At 45.6% G+C, this 23,068-nt stretch overlaps 1 protein-coding gene across 1 annotated transcript in view; it reads left to right on the plus strand.

Annotated features, from left to right (window-relative positions):
* The window catches only part of GPC1 (glypican 1), a 203,079-nt gene that overhangs the window by 79,727 nt on the left and 100,284 nt on the right, over positions 1 to 23,068 (plus strand). The window contains exon 2 of the mRNA XM_030495161.1: positions 21,541 to 21,699. Within this exon, the coding sequence (XP_030351021.1) occupies positions 21,541 to 21,699 (159 nt within the window). The remainder of the gene's footprint in view (positions 1 to 21,540; positions 21,700 to 23,068) is intronic.

The raw sequence follows: 23,068 nt of genomic DNA on the forward strand, positions 1-23,068 counted from the left end.
TGCTACTTGCAAAAAGCAGCAGGATGTGGTCCTCCTTCTGCTGAATTTAGGTTAGAAACATTTAGCCTTCTGTGTCCAAGCCTGTGCTACTAGACTGCCTGCTGTATATTCTCTGGCATTGGGTTTTAATGGTGTTTGACAAGGATTTTTCCCTCTGGAAAACTCGGAAGAACTAGGCTTTTTTGCACATTCATGGGGATTATTTAGTGACACCAGTACTGGGACCCTGGTGGAGTTGAAACAGCAAATGAGTAACAGCCTTTCAGTAATGGTGTAGGTGCACTGCTGTTTTGCAGGGAGCTCTTCTGTGATTTATTTTAAACAAAACCAATTTGTACGTTGTGGTTCATTGAAACAGTCGATCCTGAAGAACAGTTCTGCTCTAAGGAACGACTGTGCACAATGGATGTGCGGGTAGGCTGCATTAAGAGTCTGGCTTACTGAAGTTACGGCCAAAATAAGCTGTTAATGCATGGCACGTGTTGAGCCCACTGCAGTGCTTTTCCTTGCATCTTCAACAAAAGGCGCACCCAGTTCCAGTCAGGAATAAGGTGCAACCATTCAGCCCACTGAATCTTGTGTTTAATAATTAGTTTATATGGAAAGTACCAGGGAGAAGAAGCCTCTTCCGCCTCTCAAAAACTGCCTTCCTGGATTCTCGAGATCCAGGCTGAATTTGCAAGGTGACCAGCTAGGAAAAGCGTGTAACTGTCAGCTGTGTGTATACGTGTGTATATACATGTTTTCTCCCCTAAGACCACTGCAGTAATAAGGCTGCAACAACTGGAATTAATGGGAAGGAGGCCTGTCCCCTCATTGCTCCTCAGCTGCTGCACATAGGAAACAGGTATCACTGGAACACAATAAGCATAAGGCTGCAAATGGCAGCATGTTACAGGTAAAGCAGCTGGTAAGGAAGGCAATGATGAGATATATTCAGCACGGCTGAACTCTGTTCACCAACACTTGGGAATTGGGGAATGCAAATGACAGCTTTCACAGTGCCAGGGAGCATTTGGGGCCTGGGAATTCAGCAGCAGGCGGTCTTGCTCCTTGCCGCTTGAGTGGTTTGGGGGTGCATGGAGACACACAGGCTCCATCCATGGCGTGCCTTTTCAGCCTAATGGGGGCTGTGAGGTTGCTCTTGTCCTTGGTCAGCAGCAGGGATGAGGAGAGGCTGAAGGCAGGGGGGAGGAGGGTGAAGTGTTGGCTCTTGAACTTCTTTAGTTGCCATTGCAGTGAATTTAAAAGGCGTTTTGAGAAGGTTCCTAGCAGATACTCACAGGCATGGCTGCTGGAAGGGAACTGCCAGGCACGTCCTCTGAGAAGAGCTTAATCTCATCACTACCCCTGTGAAAAGAGGCACTGGAGGAAGACAGTGGGGAAGGCAGTGTCTTTGGAAACAAGTGGCGTGTTTGATCTACAGAATCTGTTCTGGCCTGAACACACAGGGTTGTGTCTAATCTTGCAAGCAAAGTAGTTCTAGCCCTGTCCAGACCTTGGATGTAAGGTGGAAAAGAAATTCCAGATACGGTTGGCACATGCCAAGGAGGCTTGGGGGCAGAATTAGACCTCAGAAATGAAGTGAGTCAAAAGATTGCATTTTGGGTGCTGTGGCTTCTGCAGGGGAGATAGGAAAGGAAGCATATTCTGTAGTCTGAAATGCATTGGGTGGTTTAGACAAACACTTCTTCACTCTTGCTCTTGGATTGCTGAAGCTGCAAGTCCACTATATTAAAAGTCCACTTACTGACTTAAATGCTCTCTCTACATGTAGAGTAAATTCCCTGCTTTATATAAAGCCAAAGCACTGATAAAAACATTTAGATATGCAGTGCAGCACGTCAGACACAAGAACCCCTGTCCAGTGGATGTATGCTCTCAGCTGTTCCTCAAGATAAACCTAAACACCAAATAGCATCCCTTCTGCATCCCATTGTACATTTTCTCAGAAGGTAATTTAGAAGCAACCTTGAATACCATTTTACTGCTGATGGTAGATGATATATTAAAAACAACCTGGGCTCAGGAAACAGCCTGCTGCAGTAATGTCAAGAATACTGGTTTTATGATGGCTTAAACCAAGCCTGTTCTAGCTGGGAGCCATCGTACTGCATGTGCATTATCTTTGCAACATGTTGTAATAGCTACTGTAACTTGTGATTGTCTTTTGTAAATTAAAGCACTAAACAATAGCATAAAATTAATACCCAATGTATCTGGACTTCACATCTTTCCCTCCCATACCATTCACACTCAACTAAGACCTCATGAAAAATCCTAGAGCAGTATGTGCAAGAAATGCTCCTTAAATCAGAAACCCCATTTCAGCTGAATTAAGAGAGTCAGATAGAAAATGTCCAAGTCAGGGATGCTTTACTGGAAAGGTCTTCTCCCCAATCCTCTTTGGTTATGACTCTGTTCTCTTGCTCACTGCACTTGGTCTGGCATGAGAGGTGCACTTGGTTTGGTGCCAGGCACTTGGGGAGACAGCAGTGCTGTTCCTTCTGTGGCTGGGCTTTCCCTGCCCAGGCTAGCATTGCTGTCACGGCTCTCCAGACATTGCCTGCTGGCTCTGCTGGACCAGGCCCCCATCTCTCCTTCCTTTTCCCCCCTCACACCCCAGGGACAGCATGGCAGACAGAGACACGAGTGTCAGCCGCTCCTTGTCAGGGGGAGATCAAACACTGCCTGGTTCCAGGGAGGCAATGTGCCGCGACTCGCAGGGCGCCGGGTGCTCGCTCGTCTCACACATGCTGTCAGGAGCCAAGCAGATAAGAGGACAGGGAGATGCAGTGTAGAGACTAGCAGTTGTTTGAGGGAAGTTTCCGGCTCGTCCAAATGATGTAGAAGAGCCACCAGGGCTTGCAGCATCCATGCAGGGTGGGATGGGGAGTGGGAGGAGGGCACGGTTTTGGCTGCATGGATGTGGTTCCATGTGGTGGGTGATGGCTTCCTTCGATCCCGCAGCTTGGCATTCCCTCCCTCTGAGCAACTGTAGCTGCTCAGCTCATTGCCTTGTGATTTGGGCACAGCAGCATCCTTATAAACCAACTGCTGTCCTTAAAGACACCACTTAGCTGCCTGGTGTTTTCAAAAAGGCTTCGTGTGGTGAGTTTGCTCCTGTCTCAGAGCAACATCTGCCGTTCTGAATCAGTACAAAACCAAAGCCTTGCTCACCCCGGGGGCTGTGGCACCCCTGCAAGGTGGAGGTGTGCAGCTCCCCATGCCCACTCTGTCCCCTCTGCATGTGCCCCTCTGTGGGACACAGACTGCCATGGTGTGTCCTGGCTTGGAAGCACAGTTTGAAGTGTATTGCAGCCCCCTTCACGCTCAATGGAGGTACATTTTTACCTCATCTGAGGGACCTAAGGTAGTGAGAGTACTGGATTTTCATAGTTGCTTCCATTGCCTTAACTTGTTCAGTTGGCTGCAACCAGAGCGGCTCTGAGTTTTGGAAGGTAAGTTTCGGTGGTTTTTGAAAACTAGGTCTCCTTTAGATGCCTGGAGTTAGGTACTCAAAATAATAAAACATTCTTGAAAATATTAATCGGATTATCTTAATAATTCAACACTCTGGGCAATAATGGCTAGAGTGGACAGGAAGGTACCCAGACTGTGGCTTCCCTTATGACTTGCCTGCCCTGACCTCAAGAGACCTGTTTAAGGACTACCGTGTTTCAGGGCTGCTGCTTTGTAGAACTATCTGTGTAGTGTCCTGCATCTGAACAGTACAAGTTTGCACAGCTCCAGCTTCAGGGTTCCAAGCATGCTCTGGAAACGAGGAGGCAGTAGCCACTGCTTCACAGTGGGGCACATCCCTCCCGTGGGACAAGCAAAAAACTTTGGGCAAAGCAAAGAGGAGACGAGGTGGGTCTCCCTGCCGTGTGCTTCCCCACACAGGGCTCTGTGGTTGTTTGGCTTTAGGGTGTGAATGTGAACAAAGATTTGTCTGGGTCCAGCTCTCTGCTATCAATCCTGCTACAGCTGACACAGAACCACATTTGCAGTGACTGAAAAACACAAGGGAGAAGCACGTGAGTTGAAAAGGCTAAGTGTTAGGCAGGCCCTGAGGGAAGAAATACCAGTGACCAGTGGAAGATACAAACACCAGATACTGCTTAATTTATTGGCATGGAGGTTCGTGGTCTGGGAGCTGAACCAAAAACAAAACAGTGGCTGTGCTGCTGGGAAAGACAAGGATTATAAGCTGTTGTGAGGGCCTCCCACAATCTTATTTTCATCAGTTAAGATAAAGTGCAGGGTAGCTGACGGAGACCCTTTATGGTGCAGGAAACAAATAGTGAGTGCAAGCAGGAACGACAGCCCAGAATTGTGCTTTCTAGGTCTGAATAGAGCTGTTGAGCAGCATCTGAAGGGCTGGAGCAAAGGCGATTAAAAAAGGTGCTATCTCCCAACCCTAGCAGTCTACAAAAGGTGTATTTTCAATGGCTAAGTCCTGAAACAGGTATGACCCAGAGTGCAGTCAGGTTATTTCTTATGTTTCCGATGACCCATCAGCAAAATCTGTTTTCTTAAACAGGGTTGGTAGTGTCTGATACTTCCAAGGAAACATGCTCTTGCTGCTCCTATGTGTGTAGCAGCGAGGATCAAAATAAACACAGCAGGCATTGCTAAAACTGTATAGGCTCCTAATTAATAACCTGTTCCTCGAGGAAGTGATATTTTCACTTTGGTTATGGAAAGACTTGTTACTTGTTGTGCAGGAGCACTGTGGGTTGTGCCTGCTCCACATTCCCCTGCCCGGTGCTCCCTCCACACAGGCACATTTGACATTCGTATCTGGATTGCTGGGCTTGTTTCTAGTGGGTTGTCCAGCTGCTTCTCCAGTGGAGGGGGAGTCACTGCATGAGGCCATGGTGATGTGCACGTGTGCATTGCGTGTGGCTGGGTGGGCATGCTGACACCCAGCCCAACAGAGTGGCAGATGGCTATGAATAAGCTGTTTCAGGGCACATGGTGGGGTGTTTTCCTTCTCATGCTGGTCCTCGAGCGTGTTTGCCAGGCATTTTGCTGGGCATGTCCAAGATGGACACAGTGCCAAGAGCCTTTACCAGCATAATTCATCTTGCCTGAGAAGCTGGTGGTCTGTGGTGCCAGCAGGCAGCAGTTCACTTCAGGGGCTTCCCCGAGCCTGCCTGGGGCTGAGGGCACGTAGCACTGCTGAGCCTTAGGTCTCTAGCTCAAAGTGAGAGGAACAGTGCCTTTGCTTTGGCAGTTTTGTGAAGATAAACACCATTTTTTGTTATAAACCACTTCATAGTAAGCCTTAGTGCAGCACACGCTTTTAGTAAGGCCACTCCACTAAATGTTTCTTTTTCTGAGATACTGAGAGCTTTCCTATGAGAAGTTTGTTTTCTTTTAGAAAGAAACACCACAGGGATGCCCCTTCTGCCTGGCAGAGACAGTGAATCCATGGCACTGCGGCTGATGGGGTTTATTTCTTCCTGCTAAGCAAGCAACCTCAGACTTGCATCCAGGTAGTTAAAAGTCCTAGTGTGCTTTTGCCAAGCTGCTTTTTTATGAGATGAGGGAAAAGGACAGATGATGGGGACAAAGTCTGAATGGGTGAAGTTGGAGGAAGAGATATGAAAGAACAGACTGCTGAGAAGAGGAAAGGCTGGACAAATGGCATGGGTCACTAACACAGAGTTTTCCCAGCAGCCGCAGGTCTTGGGAATTTAGCTGGTAGGTTGTGAAGCTACAAGGGACTGTGATCTTCTGGAGTGCTCTCCTGCATAACCCATACCATAGGATCACTGTGCATCAATTCCTTTGCCTGGCAAAGCCTCCCCTTTGACAGCTGATCTCAGCCCCACACGGCTGAGCGGGGAGAGGGAGTTTGGACCCATTGCTGTGAGCAGACGCGGGAACTAAGAAAGCCTATGGAAAGGGGAGCCAGGTTTGCTTTCAGTGCTGGCTCACAGAGACCAAATAGGCACTTTGGACTTGGACTTTCTACTTTTGCCGTGCTCAGGAGCATCCTGGCCTGGTACTTCCTAATACATTGGGGTTTGGAGAAAACATCTACGATTCTTTCCCACTCTCCATCTGATCAGATGAATATGTGAGCATAGTAGAAAATCTTACAAAGACAAGAGAGAGCCATCACAATTGGAATAGTGTTGTGGGTTTCTTGGGTTTTTATGGGGTATTTTTTGGTTGAGCATCCAAGGAAGAAGGGAGGAGTAAGATATTCCAAAATGACAGCAGTCCTGAAAAGTACAGTACTTCTGTTGCATTGCAGGCTGCTCTATTTGGCTTCTCTGAATACAAATGAGCAGTGGAAGTGGAATTTGCTAGGAATTAAAGTAGATAATATGAATAAGGGACACATTGAAAATTGCCTGTGTTACGGTGTGATAAGGCTTTGTGATCATTTTCCTGTCTGGAAGCTGTTTTACTGTTTTTGTTGGTAGCTTTGAGCTGCCTCAGGCAGTATATGCTGACTTGTTCTTGTGACCATTGGATCCCTCTATGGAAATACCATGTTTCAGGCTGGAAAAAAACAAAACCCAAACCCTAAAATCCATCTGGAAGTCCACATCTTCTGGCAGGCAAGAGCATGAAATCTGAATGCTTGCAGGACTTGTGAAGGAAGCTTATCTTTGACAGTATCCTTATTTACAGAGTCCAAGGGTCATAGCTAGGAACTAGTTGACCATTTGGCACGGAGTATATGAAGTCCACCTTGGAGGAACTGTTGTTTCAGGCTGGTAGTGTCTATAAAGCATCTTATTTGCAGCATGCTTCACTTTTGAAAAATGGCACTTTGTTCAAGCTCCTGACATCAGGCCAATCACTCTATAGTACTTGGAATTAAAGTAATTGAGCAAAAGGTTTTGCCTGTGTTTGGACAGAGAGACAAACCTCTCTCTGCTGCTCAGAGGAGGGTTGATGGGTATGAAAGCTCTTCCCAATTTGGCGAGCCTTTGTTAAACACACAGGTGGGTTACAAGAGTTGAAAGTGCTGGGAGTCCAGTCCCTCTGCCTTTGAAGTCAGCACAAGTTTTGTTGTGGACTTCAGTGGGAGCAGCTTCAGGCCTCAGGTGGGCAACAGCCTGAAGTTACAGCGAGTGCTTTGCATCATGTTGAAAAGGAGCTGGATTTCTAATAGCAGATCCTCTGAAAGGAGATCTGATCCATTCCCATTCATTCCCCATTTCAGTGCTGCCTCAGATGTCAGTAGTTCAGTGTCTCTGCTGATGGAAGTGCAGGTTTTGTTATTTGTATACCCTAATACCTTCTTAAAGCAGATGCAGAACTTCATAAGCAGAGGCAGGAGCCGGTTGCCAGCAGGAGATCCTGCTGGGATAAAAGTAGGGATGTTTGCCCTGTGTCCAGAGTAAGCCAGGTGATTGCAACATGCTGTGAGGGAAGCGGAGACTTTTGAGGAAATCAGAGGTTTTAGCTCACAGAAGCCGTGGAGTTTAAAGCATAGCTGCTGTGATGCCCCTCCAGCACTGCTTGCTTCCTCAGCATGGATGTGGGGAACCACAGCATCGGGGTGAAGAGGAAGAAAGAGAGGAGTGGGTAATTGCATCAGTGAGACGAGCCTGTGAAGGAACTAGAAGAGGTGACAGACAAGCTGCTGGTCCACCAAATGGTCTTCTCCTTCCTGCAGTGATGCAGTATGGTCCACACAGCTGATGAGCCGTATATGTGTGAGGACATGTAGGATCTGTTGATTACAGGAGACCAGTCACGTACCTTTTGTAAATGTAACAGAGAAGTCTCACAGTCAAATTTCAGAGCCAAGGGCTGAAAGACAGGTGAAAGACAGGGAGTGTTTTTTATTAAGGGGTTAGGTTCTGTTCGCCAAGGGAAGGAGGTTGATCTGGAGTGCTGAGGGAGCCAGCTGTACTCAGAAGGGAGGGGAGAGGAGTATTTCATAGCACGAGAGAGGTATCCACTGCTGTCTTCCTGCTCAAGCGAGGCCGAGTGATAGGCATCACAAATCCCAGAGGGGCTTTCAGCAGGAATGGGACAAACATACTCTGCTGATGGTTGGAATTTGAACTAGGTCAAAAATAGACAGTGTGAAGTGTATTAATTAGGGGTTTTCAGCTGTCACGGGGAATGAGGATGCAATTAAAGATCGGGATCTTGTTGCACCTCTTATTTCTAATGCTGGGTAAGTATAGTTGACTGTCACTCTCACATGCTGATGGGTGTGTTGCCCTGATTCCCAGATGAGGTGCAGGAACCTCGCCTAAGATCTATTGCCTGACATCCCAGCCCAGGAGATGGACAGGTCATAACATCTTGGGAAATGGAGGGTGAAAAAGTCCTCTGAGACCATGTGGTCTCAGCAAATACAGCAAATAAGAGTTGCTTAGTAGAGTATATTTAGAGCTGTTTGCCCAGCCTGTTTCTAAGCATCCCCAGTGACAACACCTGCTCCTGTGAGATTTCCACTTGGATTTTCTCCAGAGCAGGTTCACTGAGGCTCACCGTGACTGGCATTCAAGCTGTGTGAGCACATATGGCAGGAGAGGAGCAGGCCCCCAGCAGTACCCTGGGGAAGCCTAAAGGTTGGAACATGACTTGCTTATAAACACCAAAACCATGAGAATTCCTCAGAGTTTACTTCCATGGGTGCTCAGAGGTGAAAATCCTCTCCAGTTTCCTACCAAATTGGTCAGTAAAGGCCTCATAGCTGTTGGGAGGCAAGCAACCTGTACACAAGGATGATTGCTCTGCGTAGCACAGTCTTCTGCTTCGGGAGCCTTTGTTTCTCTGTGGGTACTTTGTTTTATGTTCAGAAACAAGCCAAGAGTTGGGCAGCGCCAGGGAAAAGAATGCTGCAAGGCATTGCTGAAAACCATCCTGAATGTGGTGGTAGTCACAGTGTCATTTACTTACTGGTCAAACTGGTATTAATTTTTTCCTAAGAACCTGCAAAAAGAGACGGGGCTTTTGAATTACATTCATGCCTTATGCTAATAGCAGCCAGACTGGTAAGTGTGTGGAGGTAGTATATCGCATCTTTAAGAGTGCCAAGAACATTTCCCACTGGCTTAACTGAGTCTGGAAGTGGAGTTGACTTGCAGACTTGATAAAGCTGCTTTCTGGGCCCTGGGGATGGTCCCTTCTTTCTTGCTAAGACAAGAAAGAAAAATTTGGTGACAGTATTGTTGTGCCGTGATGCACAGTGATTGTTCAAGAGCAGAAGCATCTTGGTGAGCTCAGAGAAGGGAGGGATCAAAAGGAGAGCTTGCCACTTTGACTGGAATCCTGGGTTTAGACCTAGTTAAGTTCCTGGGACCTGATGTATGAGATGCACTTTGAAGCACTACAGATTTCCCCAGATGCTTGGATTCACAGTACTGGGAGAACTGAATTCAGGTTTTAAAAGCTGTGTCTTCCACTGATTGGCCTATGGTGGCTTTTAAGGTGGCTGCTGAGGACTGAACGCTTACAGTCAGGGGTAAAGTGGTGAAGAAAAAACCTGTGCTGTTTGCCTTTAAAGCCACTTCTTAACAACACTGCAGTGAAAAAGACCCAATAACCAAAATAGCAAGAAATTACCTTTTTCAGGTTTAAGTTCTTGATATTACAGAGCTTTACCTTCAGCATCTTTGTGCATTGAGCTGAGTGCTTAATGAATGACAGTTTCTCTCAGATATTCCCTAATCATAACCATATTCTACAGAGACCAGTTACAGCATCATTATTATCTCTTACTTTATGAACATGTTATGTCAGGTTAATAATGGTTGCAGTGGGAAGTGTGATCCAGCCCTCTGAAACCAAGATCTTGTAACATTCCTGTAAATGATTGGAGTTACATGAGTACTCCTGCTGGGTTCATTTGTCTCTTAATTTCTAACTGCCACCTTGAAAAGCAGGTTCAAGAAGTGTATCTAGGAATTCTGTTTTGTGCTGTTTTTAAGACATGGTAGGAGTTCAGATCCTCACTGCAACATAAATAACTGTGGTTGCTACAATCTGTAGCAGAGAGAAGTACTTTCGGTCTAAAAGGAGACTGTTTCTTTTATGGTGTTCACAAATCATAGTGGTCAGGGTGGTGGTGTATATGCTTTCCTTCCAATCAGAAATGATGGTGTTGCTGTTCTAGTCCTCTGAACTATTACATGGTGGCATCTGTTTCACTAGAAAATCAGATTACCTGGATGAACTAGTCTGTCCTTTAAAAACCTGTGCACGAAAGGTATCAGTATGAACACTCAGAGCATTCACAGCGATCCAGTTCCAGACTGAGGCTTGTGAGTCTTCAAGCTCACAGTTTTGCACTGGTTTTTTTCAAGCTGGGTAACTGTTTCACCACTCTGAGCTGGGACGGCGCTTGAAGCAGTTACCTTCTGATGTGTGCTGCTCGTGGCTAGCAGTGATAACCAGGCACAGTGCCCAGAGACTGCTGTTTCTTTCTAGTGGTCCAATCTCATCCATATCCAAGGATGCTGAATCTCTAGGATGCTTCAGCCAGACCTAGTTGGAAAAGAGCAAATGAATTCTGCTGCTGTTCTTACGAATGCAAATAGCAGTCTGCTTCTCTTGAGTAGTTGAAAATGTTGTGAAAGGCTCTATTTAATATTTGTCCCATCAAGATGTTTCTCTTGTCCCTTTTCCTTCCTCATGCTTCCTCTTAGTGGTCCCAACAGTGCCTGTGTAGGTGCTGAAATGTGAGCCCTAAGGCAATAGCCAGGTAGGTGGGAGGAAGCAGTAAGGTTGAGGGATGAGTCCATTAGAAAGTAATCCCTTTTAATCCCTGGAAAATGTTACTTCAAAGAAAGAAAGATGTAAAGAAATTTAAAGAAATTTAATGGCTTCATCCCATGAAATGTAAACCCATCTTTGGCACTAGATGAGTTTAGTCTGAACATAAAGGCCCCTTAACACATGACAATTAATGCCGTAGATAGTAATACTTATGAATATGTCCAAAGGAAAGTGGAGTTGTAATTGTGGGAATCACAGCTTCAATTTTTAGGACTTCTATATTTGAAAATCCCTGCGAAATTGATATTTTTGGTCCCATTAACCGCACAGAGACATACACAGAAACCAAACATCAAAGAGCACACAGAAGTGTTTTTTGTTTCTTTTATGCCTGCTGCTACAGCCTCAGAAGTAAGAGGGAACTGAAAGGGGGGAGGGGGGATCTTTAAATGGTTTAAAAAAAATAATCCTTGCTCGAAAATTTCTATTGCCAAATTTCATCACACACTAATTCCTTGCGGCTGAGCTGCAGACCTCTATGAAAATAGGGGTTTACAGTGGAGACACTGACTAACTGTAGCTACGCAGCCCCATAAATAATGACACTCTAATTATGCCTTACGATTTACCAAGACCTGGTTTCTGTGTAGCTCAAGAGTTTTTGCTGGTTGCTGGTTTGGGGAGCAAGGTCTTTTATTCTTGACTGTGGTTTGCTTCCTTTTGTTCATATTATGTTGGCGTGTACTTTTCAAAAAGCTTCTCTCTGAAGGGAGCTGGGCAGACAGCTATGATTAAGTATGAAATGATTGGGTGAGCTGTTTGTCAAAGTTATAAATAGGATACCACACAAACCCAACACTAATCTCGCTGAAAGACAGATACTGGCAACATTTCTTAGTCATCTGTTCCTGACGCTCAGGGGAGAACAGCTCCACTTCCATAAAGTTTTCAAACAGAACTTGCCTAAAATACATTTTGCTGGTAAAAATTTTGGCATATGCACTATGAGCCACGCTGAGATCTAGCAGGGCGTTGGAGTTTTAAATGTTCATCCCAGTTTAAACCTGGTCCTCTGGGTCACCCCTCTGTGTGGGGGTGAGCGGTTTGGTTCTTGTGAAAACAAATCTGTTCATGAAGCAGTTGTGGCAGGACTAGACTGGTGCCCTCATCTCGTCATACTGCTGAATTAATTTCAAGGGTAGAAGAGAGGAGCTCCTTATGGATATCCGTTGCATCTTTGGGTTTACAGGCAGCTTCCTGTAATCTGCTTTTGGAAGATCGGATGGAGGCATAAAAAGAAGAGCAATGGCACAGGTTTCACCTACGTGCTTCTGCAACCAGGACTGAAAGGCAGCATATTGAATTCCTTCTGCTGCAGGTCTCCTGCACACAATGGCCAGAGGCTTCTGCAGACTCCAGCCTTGATGCTGCTACTTCTTTGTCCAAGTTCTGTATCAGCTGCATCAGTTTTGTTGAACTGGAAGTCTGCAATTTCATGTTCCCACAAGATGACCCCATTCTTGCAATTTCCTTTCATGGTGGCTCAAATTGTAGGAAAGGGCTCACTCCACAGTGGTTCAGCCCTTTTGCTGCTGGCCAAAGCATTCATGAGACAAAGCAAAGCAGTAGCTGAGGAAGAGCCAAGCATTTCTGGGGTTGACAAAAGCTCCAGGTTGCAAAGTGAAAAAGCCCACAGCAACCACAACTTGCCCCTTCGGTCCTGCACCTTCCCACATCGCTGCCAACACATATAGCAAAGAATTTTAGAGGAGGTATAAGCACTCCAGATTTGTGGTGCAAGCCAACAGCTCTGCATAGGTAAAGTCTCTTAAAGTTTTAAAAAATATCTAAAAAAGGATGATCCTGAATTTGTGGGTTTCAGACAATTCGTTACAGGCATCTTTTTAATTTTTAAAAGTGTACACACATTTATGTGTGTCACTTATGACAGATTATGATTATGTCAGATTAATGAGTATCATTAAAGCTAATTTCTTAAATTTTTAGTCACAGGCATTTTGGTTTGCAAGCTCTCAGAAAATCAGATTCAGATCCAAGAACTTAGTTTGTTCGATAACTATTTAAAGACAAGGATTTTCGCATACTCAGGAGGCATTTTCATTTTTACCAGCAGAGTGGTTGAGGCTTCTTTTAGTTTGTTTACTTCCCCTTGTGAGACTTTTGTTGCTAGAAGGCCAGATCCTCCTTGGACATACACATCTTCCTGCAGGAAGGGAATGAGCTGCCCCCGCAGTCCCTTGTGGTACCATCAATACCTGTAGCTGTGCTCAGAAGGAGGTGGTGTGTGGTGCTCTCTTGGGCAAGCTAGCAACCAAGAGTGTGGCTCATCAAGGTGGGCAGCCATGGCGGCCCGCTTCTGCATGGTGCCCAACCTCCTCCTCTGGTGTGATACATCCTGCTCATCACAGCAGCCTGCAAAGGTGGCAAAGATAAGATGTAGGGCATGTATTGCAGCTCTGTGTTAAACATGTCTGAAACCCAGAAAGGTGATGTTCATGGTTTTCACAGCACCATCTACTGCTTGAGCAGCTTTGCTGGGGTTAGGAGGAAATGTTCTCTAAATGCTAACTTCTCCAGGTCTGTTCTTTGCACTGAAATGATTGGCAGTGGCCACGAGCACCCCCCATTCTTGAGCAACAGTCTTAGATGCTTGCTGAAGCTCCTTAGTTTCTTTATCCCAAAATAGCCCAAAGTGTAGTATCACCATTTTCCTTGCAGGGCTTTAGTAGGGAGTCTGAAAAGACTTTTGGTTTTGACCAAAGTCTTCTTCAAATTCCTATCATGGATTGTAAGAATTATTGCCCCAAAGCTTTTTTTTCTTTAAATGGAGAATAAACCAAAAGCCTTCACCTCTTACACGTCTTAGTGGGAACTGCATCTTTAATCCTCAGTTTACTACTGAGATTCCTTTTCCAGTCTGATCCTTCTGGCAGCAAGCTGCCAGGACATGGGGAAGAGCTGGCTGTAGCTATTTTTCTGAGCAGAAACTGGAAAAGAAAAGATTCTGCTTAATGAATTGCTTTGCTTCTTATGTAATAACATATTTATGTTGTTATGAAGCCTCCAGTGAAGCTGCATCTGATAAGAGTGATAGGTTTCCAGTTTGATCTTATTTTAGATTGCAGCAAACTGAGGATAAAAAGACTCTTTGTTCCAAGAAGAAGAAGAAAAAAAAAGAACCAAAACATCTGGTGAGAAGCTGATGTGCTCAAGACAACTCTGAAAGAGGTTGATAGTGATGGATTATGACATGCAACTTCAATATGTCCCCACAAGTGTTATGTGAAGAGACAAGATAATTCTTCCCTTGTCTAGGATGCTTTTTAAGAGTTTTCTGTTTTTCAGAGAAGGGGAGGGGAGAGACAGTGAACAGTGAACTCCCTGTGTGTTTCTCCATGATCCTTGCAACTGGTCTAGTCTGAACTGAAGGCTTCTTTCAAGATTGATTTATTTGGAGCGTGCTAATTGTAGACCATGTCCTGGGTCCCTTTTGAAGCCTTGTGTAATGGATCGTCTCCTTTCCTGGAGCAGAGGACTGCTTGGTTGCTCCCAGTGGTGGGTCCAGTGCCCAGAGGAGGATCTAAGGAGCATTGGGTTTTGGTGTGTTCAGTCAATTCTGCTAGATAGAGGTCCTTCATTGCTTGTGGTACATGTGGATTTGGCTCTCATTCTTTCATTCCTCTCTTGAAATGCTGAAACAGATCGTTTCTACTGCTAATTATAAAGCGTTCCCTGCGTTATCCTTAAACACAGGCTTGGATCGTTGCATCCTGCGCTGGTTCCTGCTGCGTGCGTGCAGCTTGGAGTCAGAGACAGAGCCAGGCCCTCATGAGAAACTGGGGGAGCAGAGAGATGGGAAGGGGTGTTCTGTTCCGTTCAAAAAGACACTCCCAAACCCCAAAGGAGCAATGCATGGGGGAAGTGCTCTCATGCAGATCTTTTCAATAAGAATCAAGTCTGTTGTCAGTGCTTGTGACATTTTCTCTGTTCCCTTCCTTTGGGCAGCTTGCCACTGTTACATACACAGATGACATTAGGATGTTCAGACTGTCATTGCTGAAGGCACTCTTACCTACTCTGTACTTAGTATTTTTCCAGGACATGGAGGTGTCTCTTTCTCCTCTGTTAATTAACTTTTTTTGCCCATGTTTGCCTGTTTTATAAATTCCTCTGGCATATCAGGGTCTCAGATTAAACAAATTGATACCACACTTCCAGTGTGCAGGCATAACAATACTTGAGGCTCTGACAACCTCAGAGCCTCAAGTATTTCAACACACAAACAGAGCAAATACAGATGAAATTCCCATTGAGCCTGTCCCTCACTGTACTGCCCAGCTCCCTGGGAGTCAGGCTCCCGGCTTGAACAGCCTGTGTTGGTGGGAAACAGGGCAGTCCCAAAGCACTCCCATCCATCAGTGGGTTTCTGAGGATGGCAGAGGTACTTCTTAGTGAATCAATACAGGTATTTCTGTGTCAGGGTTTCGCTTTAATGCAGTTAGAGAACACTACTAACCTGGTAGGAAGCCAGCTCCATGCAGTAGCCAGATTAAGTTGTCTCATTTGGTTAACAGTGTTTTGATAGTTTATTAAATCCTGGTAGGAATAGAAAGGTAAGGAGTGGAAAGAGCAAATCTTACGGATTATCTGCTCTTGGTTCTTCACTTCTGTTTGTATAATCCTGGTCTGAATGATGAGCTCTGGGAACAAGCATTTAATGTTTTGCTATTGTTTCGTCTTAAACACGTGCATTGCTTTAACCGAGTAAGTATATTCTCTAGCTATTTTTTCAGCTTGCTGTTTTTATCACTGATGTGGAACGTAGCGCTTATTTTCTTTATCTGGAACGAAAACATTAGTTCATCTCAGATAGCACAAGCTATTTGATCAACTATCAGATAGTAAGGCATTCTAAAAGCTGCTGACACAGGATGAATTCAGACCTGTGGCGTGCAGCTTGAAAAGACTTCATGCCCTTGTTATCAGTTGCTTGAGATAACCAGCTACTCCCTCAGCAGCGGCAAAGGAATGGGAGTTGGTTGTTCTGGAGCCCAATCCCTCTCACCTCACTGAGGCTGAGGGGCAACAACAATGTGAAGATTCTTCTCCCAGGTGACAAGTGATTGAGGAAACTGCCTCAAGCTGCAGCAGGGGAGGTTTATACTGCATATGAGGCACAATGTTTTCCCTGAAAGGGTGCTCAGGCATTGTAACAGGCTGCCCAGGGCAGTGGTGGAGTTGCCGTCCCTGGAATTGTTCAAAAACTGTGTAGCTGAGGCCCTCAGTGGCATGGGTTAGTGGTGGCCTTGGCAGTGCTGGGGAACAGTTGGACTTGATGATCTTAAAGGTCTTTTCCAACCTCATTCTTATCCTGAGAGTGCTCCTTGGTGTGAAAGTGAAGAAAAATCATGATTTCACATGAGGATGGCCCTTCCTCATGGCCATATTCTGCCCTGACTTCTTGGCCAGCCCATAGCCCTGCCCCAGCATACATTTCCTCAACCTGGGGGAGAACATGACTTTAATGCATTTTGATCAAAGGGTGAAGATTTGCCATACAATACTTAATATTCAAGCCTGCTGTGACTTCCCTGACGTTAGGTAAAAACCGAAGCCAAAAATGACAGTACTCTTAGTACATAATCAGAAAATAGAAGATAACGTATTTTGCTGACAGCTGACTGCAAATGAAAGCAGGAGCTCAGCTAACACCTGCCTTTGCAATAGGGGAAAATTCCTCTTCTGCAGTGTCCTTCATAGAGCAGTCTGGTAGCTGGTTCAGTTTGATGTTAGCAGCTACTGTGAGAGACCAGCCCTACACCTGGACACCTTACACAAATATTGTGGGGCATAGCTGTTCGGAAGCAGCTTGCCAGCTGATGTTTCTCAGTGCCTTGAAAATGAAAAGGATAAGAAGAGCTCTTCCTAGGGCGGTCAGCCAGGGCTGTCTCCTAGTCCACATGGTTTTGGGGTACCCCCGTTTCTTCTAGGAATTATCTGTGACAAGACCAGATTTCAAGGTACTAGTGCTAGAGGCTGTGCTGTCAGTTACTTATCAGCATGTGCTAAATCATGTTCTCTTAAAGGTATGTATTTCAAGAGAGATGGGGGCAGGAACACCTGAAGCAGGAAAAGCCTGGAGGCCTAAGGAAGGGGTTTTACTTTCATTGCGCTATCTTCTTGCAAGGTATTTTTAACATCTGAGCCACCTCCAGGCTCATTTTGCATCAGCTGCAGACACTGTGACATGGTTAAAGAAAAGAAAAAAGGAGGGGGAAAAAAAGGAGAGGAAAAAAAAGGAGAGGGAAAAAAGAAAAGCCATGATCTAAATTACATTGGTTTGTCCTGGCTGTGATGCTCATTAGCCTAGATGGGGTTTAGGTGGCTAGGGGCTGTGTCCTGGTGTGCCCGGCAAGGGAGTCTCAGCAGATGGGACTTTAGCAAGCCTGATTGCCTGTGACATGTCCACCTAGAAACCCCCAAGGAGGGGTTTTGGGCTGTACGTGTTCTGACATGGGGGGCTGTATTGAGGCTGCTGGGGGTCGGTTTTGGTCTAGGAGCATGAGAGAAGGTTTCAGAGCAGTTTGGAGAGGGAGTGAGTAGAGGGGAGAAGAATCATGACAGGTTTATCACAGCCTGAAATAAATTAACCTCTGGGAGGAACGATTTTGTAATAATTCGCATTTAGATATTCTGACACATCCAAATAACCCCAAACCTTCTGCAAATATTGTAATGAATTCAATCTCCCAACATCCTGTGAGAGGGATAGAAATAGCACTAGTTACATGGTTAAAGAAGCCAAGGACTCTTCTCTCGGTACTGCATTCTGATATTTTCTTGTCATCAGCCTCCTGTTTATTCTTTTCCACTTCAGGGCAGTTAATCATAAATGAGATATTTGTTTGATGCTGTTTTGACGTATTCTCTGCCCTCTCTCTGTTCCAAGAGACCATGAAGTCAGTGGGTTACATCCCACCCTGACTTTGGCAGCCTTTGCAGGAGTGCTGGGCCTGCCAGGGAGACCCAGATTGAGCCGCACATTTTGGGTGTTGAAGGCTTGGGCAAGCAAATTGTTTTCTGAAGGGAAGCAGAGCATCCCAAAGTGTATCTTCTCTTACAAATGTATCTCAAATCCAGAGTGCTTAAGGCAGTGCGGAGCTGGTACTAGCTGAGCTATCCAATGCACCCTGGGCACCTCCGTGCTCTGCTGTGAGACCTGCTCAGCTGAGGGATTGCAGGTCAAGGTCTGGGCAGAGATGGCTGCGTTTCAGTGACAGACTCATATGTGATTGTGTAATTCTCTTCGGGTCTGACCCAGAGTTGGCCTGAATCACTGGGACTGTATCCGTTATCTTCAAGTCCTCTGCTTGCTGCCCATTTGACCTCTGCTGTGCTCACTTGCTTTCTATAAAGCTCTTCCCAGTGCTGGGAGTGTATGCTCTGGAGGGAGCTGTTAGCTACGTCAGCTGTATATAAGGGAAGCTTGTCTGACGCAGCAGTGAAGAGGAGAACGCACACTGCATCTTGCAGATTTACTCCTCGTAAAACACCTCTAGCTCTCCACACATATCTGTAGATAATCTGCGAAGTGAACCTAGGGATATTTATAGTGCAGCTTCAGCAATGACATAACAGCAAGTTAGCAAGTAAATGAACTTTGAAATGTAAGGAGAGCAAAAATATAGGCTAGAGTGTGTTTATTTTGGAGTCAATAGTAAAGGTTAAATCGTAATGGTGAATGTTTCCAGGGTGGGTCAGGTTAAAAAGCAGAGCAAGCAAAGCGTTTTCATAGTGCTGTAAGACTGTTTTGTGTGTGCTGAGTTTAAATTACAAAGACAAATGATAAATACTTTGCTTCCCACTGAGATAAAGTGCTGTAGTGCTGAGCACCATACAAATGCCTGCAGAAAGCTAAGATAAATGTTGCTTCAAAAGGGATTAAAATGGCTCTGAGTTCAAGCATTAGAAAAATTCTATATTCAATTTGCAAGGTGTATAAATTTAGGCAGTTTTAGCTACGGATGTGACTTTTCCCTTGCTTTCTGTCTGTTTCCCTCTCTCTTTCCCTGCTCTGCTCGGCGGTGCCAGCTGGCTGGAGGTTACTTGCAGCTCTGCTAGCACAGCAAGGTGTTGGACTGATGCCATCCTGCTGGAACACACTCCCTGCTTTGCCCGGGCTGGGAGTGGGGAGGTTTTGTCTGGTCATGTCACGTTGTAATTATCGCGCCTCACACTTCTGCTGCTCCTCATTGCTCGCCTGTGAGCTCGGGCGCAGCTCAGGGCCCTTCCTCCCGTCCGCCTTCCTCCTGCGGGCAGGCCCTGCCCTTCCCCAGAGGCAGTGGCCACACGTTCCCCCTTTGTTCTGTTTCTAACCGGGATCCCCTCTGGCCAGCAGCTCAAGGGACATGTGATATCTCCTTGCTGCGGCAGCCATGTTTGCTCATCCTGGTTTGAAGGCCTGAGGAGACCATTGCGCAGCCAGGCCCTGCGTGCAGGCGGGAGATGGGAGCTCCATGAGCAGCCAGTTCCCAGTGCTTTACCTTGGTTTACCACAGCAAGGGATTTGTAAAGCAGGGCTTAGACTGAACCTGCAAGGGTTATGCTGAAGGGAGAAGTGGCAGGAGCGCTTTTGGGTGCTATCGAGTACAAAGCTCGCAGCACCAGGGCCTCATCTCCACAACTTGTTAGCCAGCAGTGGTAAAGGCAGTCTTAGGGAACCATTGGGATCCTCTGGGATCCATTTCCTTGTTTACAGGCCTACCAGAGAGGCCAGGTGTTGAAAAAGCCTCTCTTTGTCTTGAGGGCAGCAAGGGCGGTGTGGAAGGATGCATACCGCAGTAAAACAACTGTCGACACGACTTTGTTCCTCGTCAGAAGCCCTGTGGCAGCAGAAATCAGACACAAGAGGCTGGGCAAGAAGAAAGTTTGTAATTTGCTGTGACACAAAACAAAGCTGTGTCCTGTCAGAAGATTGCAGCTCCCTTTCTCTGCCTGTCTGTCACACGTCAGCAGTCCTCACGATGCAGCTTTACAGAAATGAGCTGTTGCAACAATGCAGTTTATGAAGGAAGGAAAGGCTGAGGCAAGCACTGTAACTTAAATTGCATTTGGTATGGCAAGCATTGAGCTCTACATGGTGTTTATGTTTGACTCTTAGTTTCTATACTGAAGCAAGTTGCTGCTTTTCCTGTTGCTTTGGTGTACTTGTGGGGACTGGGAGAGGGGTCCTGTGGGAAACAAAGCCCACAGGACGCACCATCCTGCTTGATTTGCTCTCTGTTGGGAGCAGGGCACAGGCCTGATGATGGCAGTTACTCTCCTATAAAAGCTGGTGAGCAGCAATTCCCATCACGTAGGCAGGAGGCTTTTCCATCAGTGCAGATGCACATGGTAACCTGTTTTCCAAGGGTAAGCTCACGCCAGCAGCCTGCAGAGGCTGCTCCAGAGCAGTCTGTGAGCAGGGACCCAAGGGCCAGCAAAATGCAAGCTCATCCTGAATGGCTTATGCCTAAAATACATCAACTACAGAGCATTCCTGTCAAAATTGCTCTTAGGCTTCTAATGACATGGTGTTCACAAGGGTAGGACACATGCCAGGTTTCAAAGACCATAAGGCACCCATTTGCTAAAGGGTCTACACTGGAAATAGCTAAGGACTTAAATGGGAAACTCTGGAGGACTGTGCAGGTTCAGGATTTGAAGCTGTTGAGACACACAAAACACAGTTTCAGATGTATGTTTCAGTTCAGCTGTGATGTTAAGATAGCAGTCCTGTCTTAAATCATTGGCAATCCCAACCAAACTGAAGTATGTTAAGCATGGTGACTTCTTCGAAATTGGTTTATCTCAGTGCGTGCTTGGAACAAGGGGGGGCTATTCTTAAAAATCACCCTGATTTTATTTTATTTAATTCAAATGAATTCTTACTGCTGGGTAAGGAGAAACACAGGTTGTGTTTGCAGGTGGATCTATCTTCCTTTGTAAGGATTCATATGAACTTAGGCAGTTATTTTTAAACTATTGCGGACTCTGCGTATGCAAACACTTGGTTCTCCACAGTAAAGAGATTGCTTTATGGGAGGGGGAGCTCCCATACTGAAGAATTTTTCAATTGGACTGCCCAGTCCTCTTGCCTTTCCTGTCCTTCCCTATAACAAAGGGTATATTCAAACAGTGCTTGTCACAGCAACCCTTTTTTGGGTGGTCTTGTCTCTTTCTGGGAGATAAATTTTCAATTGAAGATTTCAAAACGTGTGGAGTGGAGTTAGTTTTCCAAATTCCACTGGCTTCCAGCACATCTCTTGAAAACTTCTCACTAGCCTCATCTCTCTGTTTATGGAAATGCCTTCTCAGGATAGGTTTTGGGGGGGTAGTTTGATGGGGGGCGCGTTGGAGTTGGGGTAACTTCTTGCAAAGTAGTTTCAAACAGTTGTTCTGATATACCTGTTAAGTCTAATGAAGACAACTAGTATGTCATTTAATCAGGCTTCCATGTCTTCTGGGATTCTGGGCAGAGCCCAATTCTAGGGCAGACTTTGAGCAGGAGGCACTTGTATTTCCTTTCTTGCCCCATGTATGAATTTTGTCTCCTTCACTCGTCCTTCCCTCACAGTCAGGAGTGAGAAATTTTGTACCTGCCTTCATACCAACCACTATACTAATGCAAGATAACTCAAATTAGGGGTAAACATGCGAAGCCTGATGTAGATCCAGATTACTGGGGAGCTGGAATACTTTTATGCTGAGGTTGTCTGGGATGAAATCCTTCCTTTTCCAGACCTAGTCATTCAACTACTTTTTCTTTCCTTTTAGGGGAGCACCTGCGAATCTGCCCACAAGGCTATACCTGCTGCACCAGTGAGATGGAAGAGAACTTTGCAAACAAAAGCCGAAGTGAATTTGAAGCCATGATGAAAGAGGCTGGTCGCTCTGTGCAGATGACTCTGACAGCGCAGCACAGAAGCTTTGACAGTAAGTAAAACCTACTCAGTTCCTCCCTGCTAACAATCCAGACACTGCTTAACTTTCCAAGCACTGTTTGAGCCAGGGATTTGCGTTTGACACTCCTTCCTCTGCATCTTGCTCAAAAGTTTGTGTCATGTGTTGACCTTCAATAGGAATTGAACCTCTGGCAGTGTTTTGCAAGACCAAGTGAAGCCACTGAAGGAGGCTGGCAGGCTCTCGTACCAACAAATTGTGTATCTTGGCACTGACATAGCTTTTACAAGCATGTTGTAATCGGGTCTTACCACAGCAGCATAACATTTGAGGTAGTGATGTAAAATTTGGCACTATGCCTTGAGCTGTAAGTTGAACAATATGGTAGAGGTGACTGGATAGCTGACAGTAGATGGGGAGGGTTTAAGGAGGCATGGATTTTTCTTGTCCTTTCCATATAGATTGAAAATGAAAAGGTTAGTTCACATTAGAGGCTTATAACTTTCAGCTTCGTACATACATAGGAAATGTTGTACAGCAGCAAAGGTCTTAGAAACTGCTATGTGTAAGATGTTGGGGACATATTCTCTAAAGTACAGTATCCCTCCTAATGTGCTAAGGATGGCTCTCTTACTTTATTGTTCCCTGAAGAATCCAATCTGCAGTGAACAGTAAGCCTCAAGGTCTGAAGGCCACTGGAAATAAATGGTTTATTGGCAAAATTGAGATGACCTATGATTCAGAAACTGTATCCATTATCAGATTTTGAAGAAGGGCAGACATTTAGAATCACAGTCCTCCTAACTTTATCAACAGTCATCATATGGAGTTATTGTGAAAAGGAGTTCAAGAAAGAAGCTATAATAGCCATAAAGGTAGAACTGGAAATTTCAAGCGGTAGATAATAGATCTAGAGAAATAAGCCTGACCTTCAGGGGCCTGACAACCAAGATTAAGTGCTTTTATACTAAAGAAAAAGAAAAGGCAGTGCATCTCTGCAAAATGCATTGTAACTGTGTGGCCAAGGTTGACCACAGCAAAGGCATTCCTTTAAAAGCTCAAAATTAATTGATTTTCACCTGCCTTAAAAAGTGATAACCAGGATTTTCAAAAGAGCCTTACAATGCTGGTTGCTCACGCTGATGTCTGAATGGGACCTGGTGTAGCTGCCGCTGAGCACGCTCACTGACCTCTGAAATCCAGTCCTTTGCAGGGGTTAATGCAGAACCTCCACCAGCCTTGGCACCCTCTCCCTCCACTGCCTCTTGCAGCATTGGCTGGTATATCTGCTCTTTATTTTTGCCACAGATGCTCAAAAGAACGTAGTTTTACAGCTGTCAGTGTAAGAGTGCAAAATTTGATGGCAGCTTTGAGGATTATATGGATGAGCAGGAGCTGCCTA

Source organism: Strigops habroptila, chromosome 8, assembly GCF_004027225.2.
Source record: "Strigops habroptila isolate Jane chromosome 8, bStrHab1.2.pri, whole genome shotgun sequence".
Taxonomy (NCBI): domain Eukaryota; kingdom Metazoa; phylum Chordata; class Aves; order Psittaciformes; family Psittacidae; genus Strigops; species Strigops habroptila.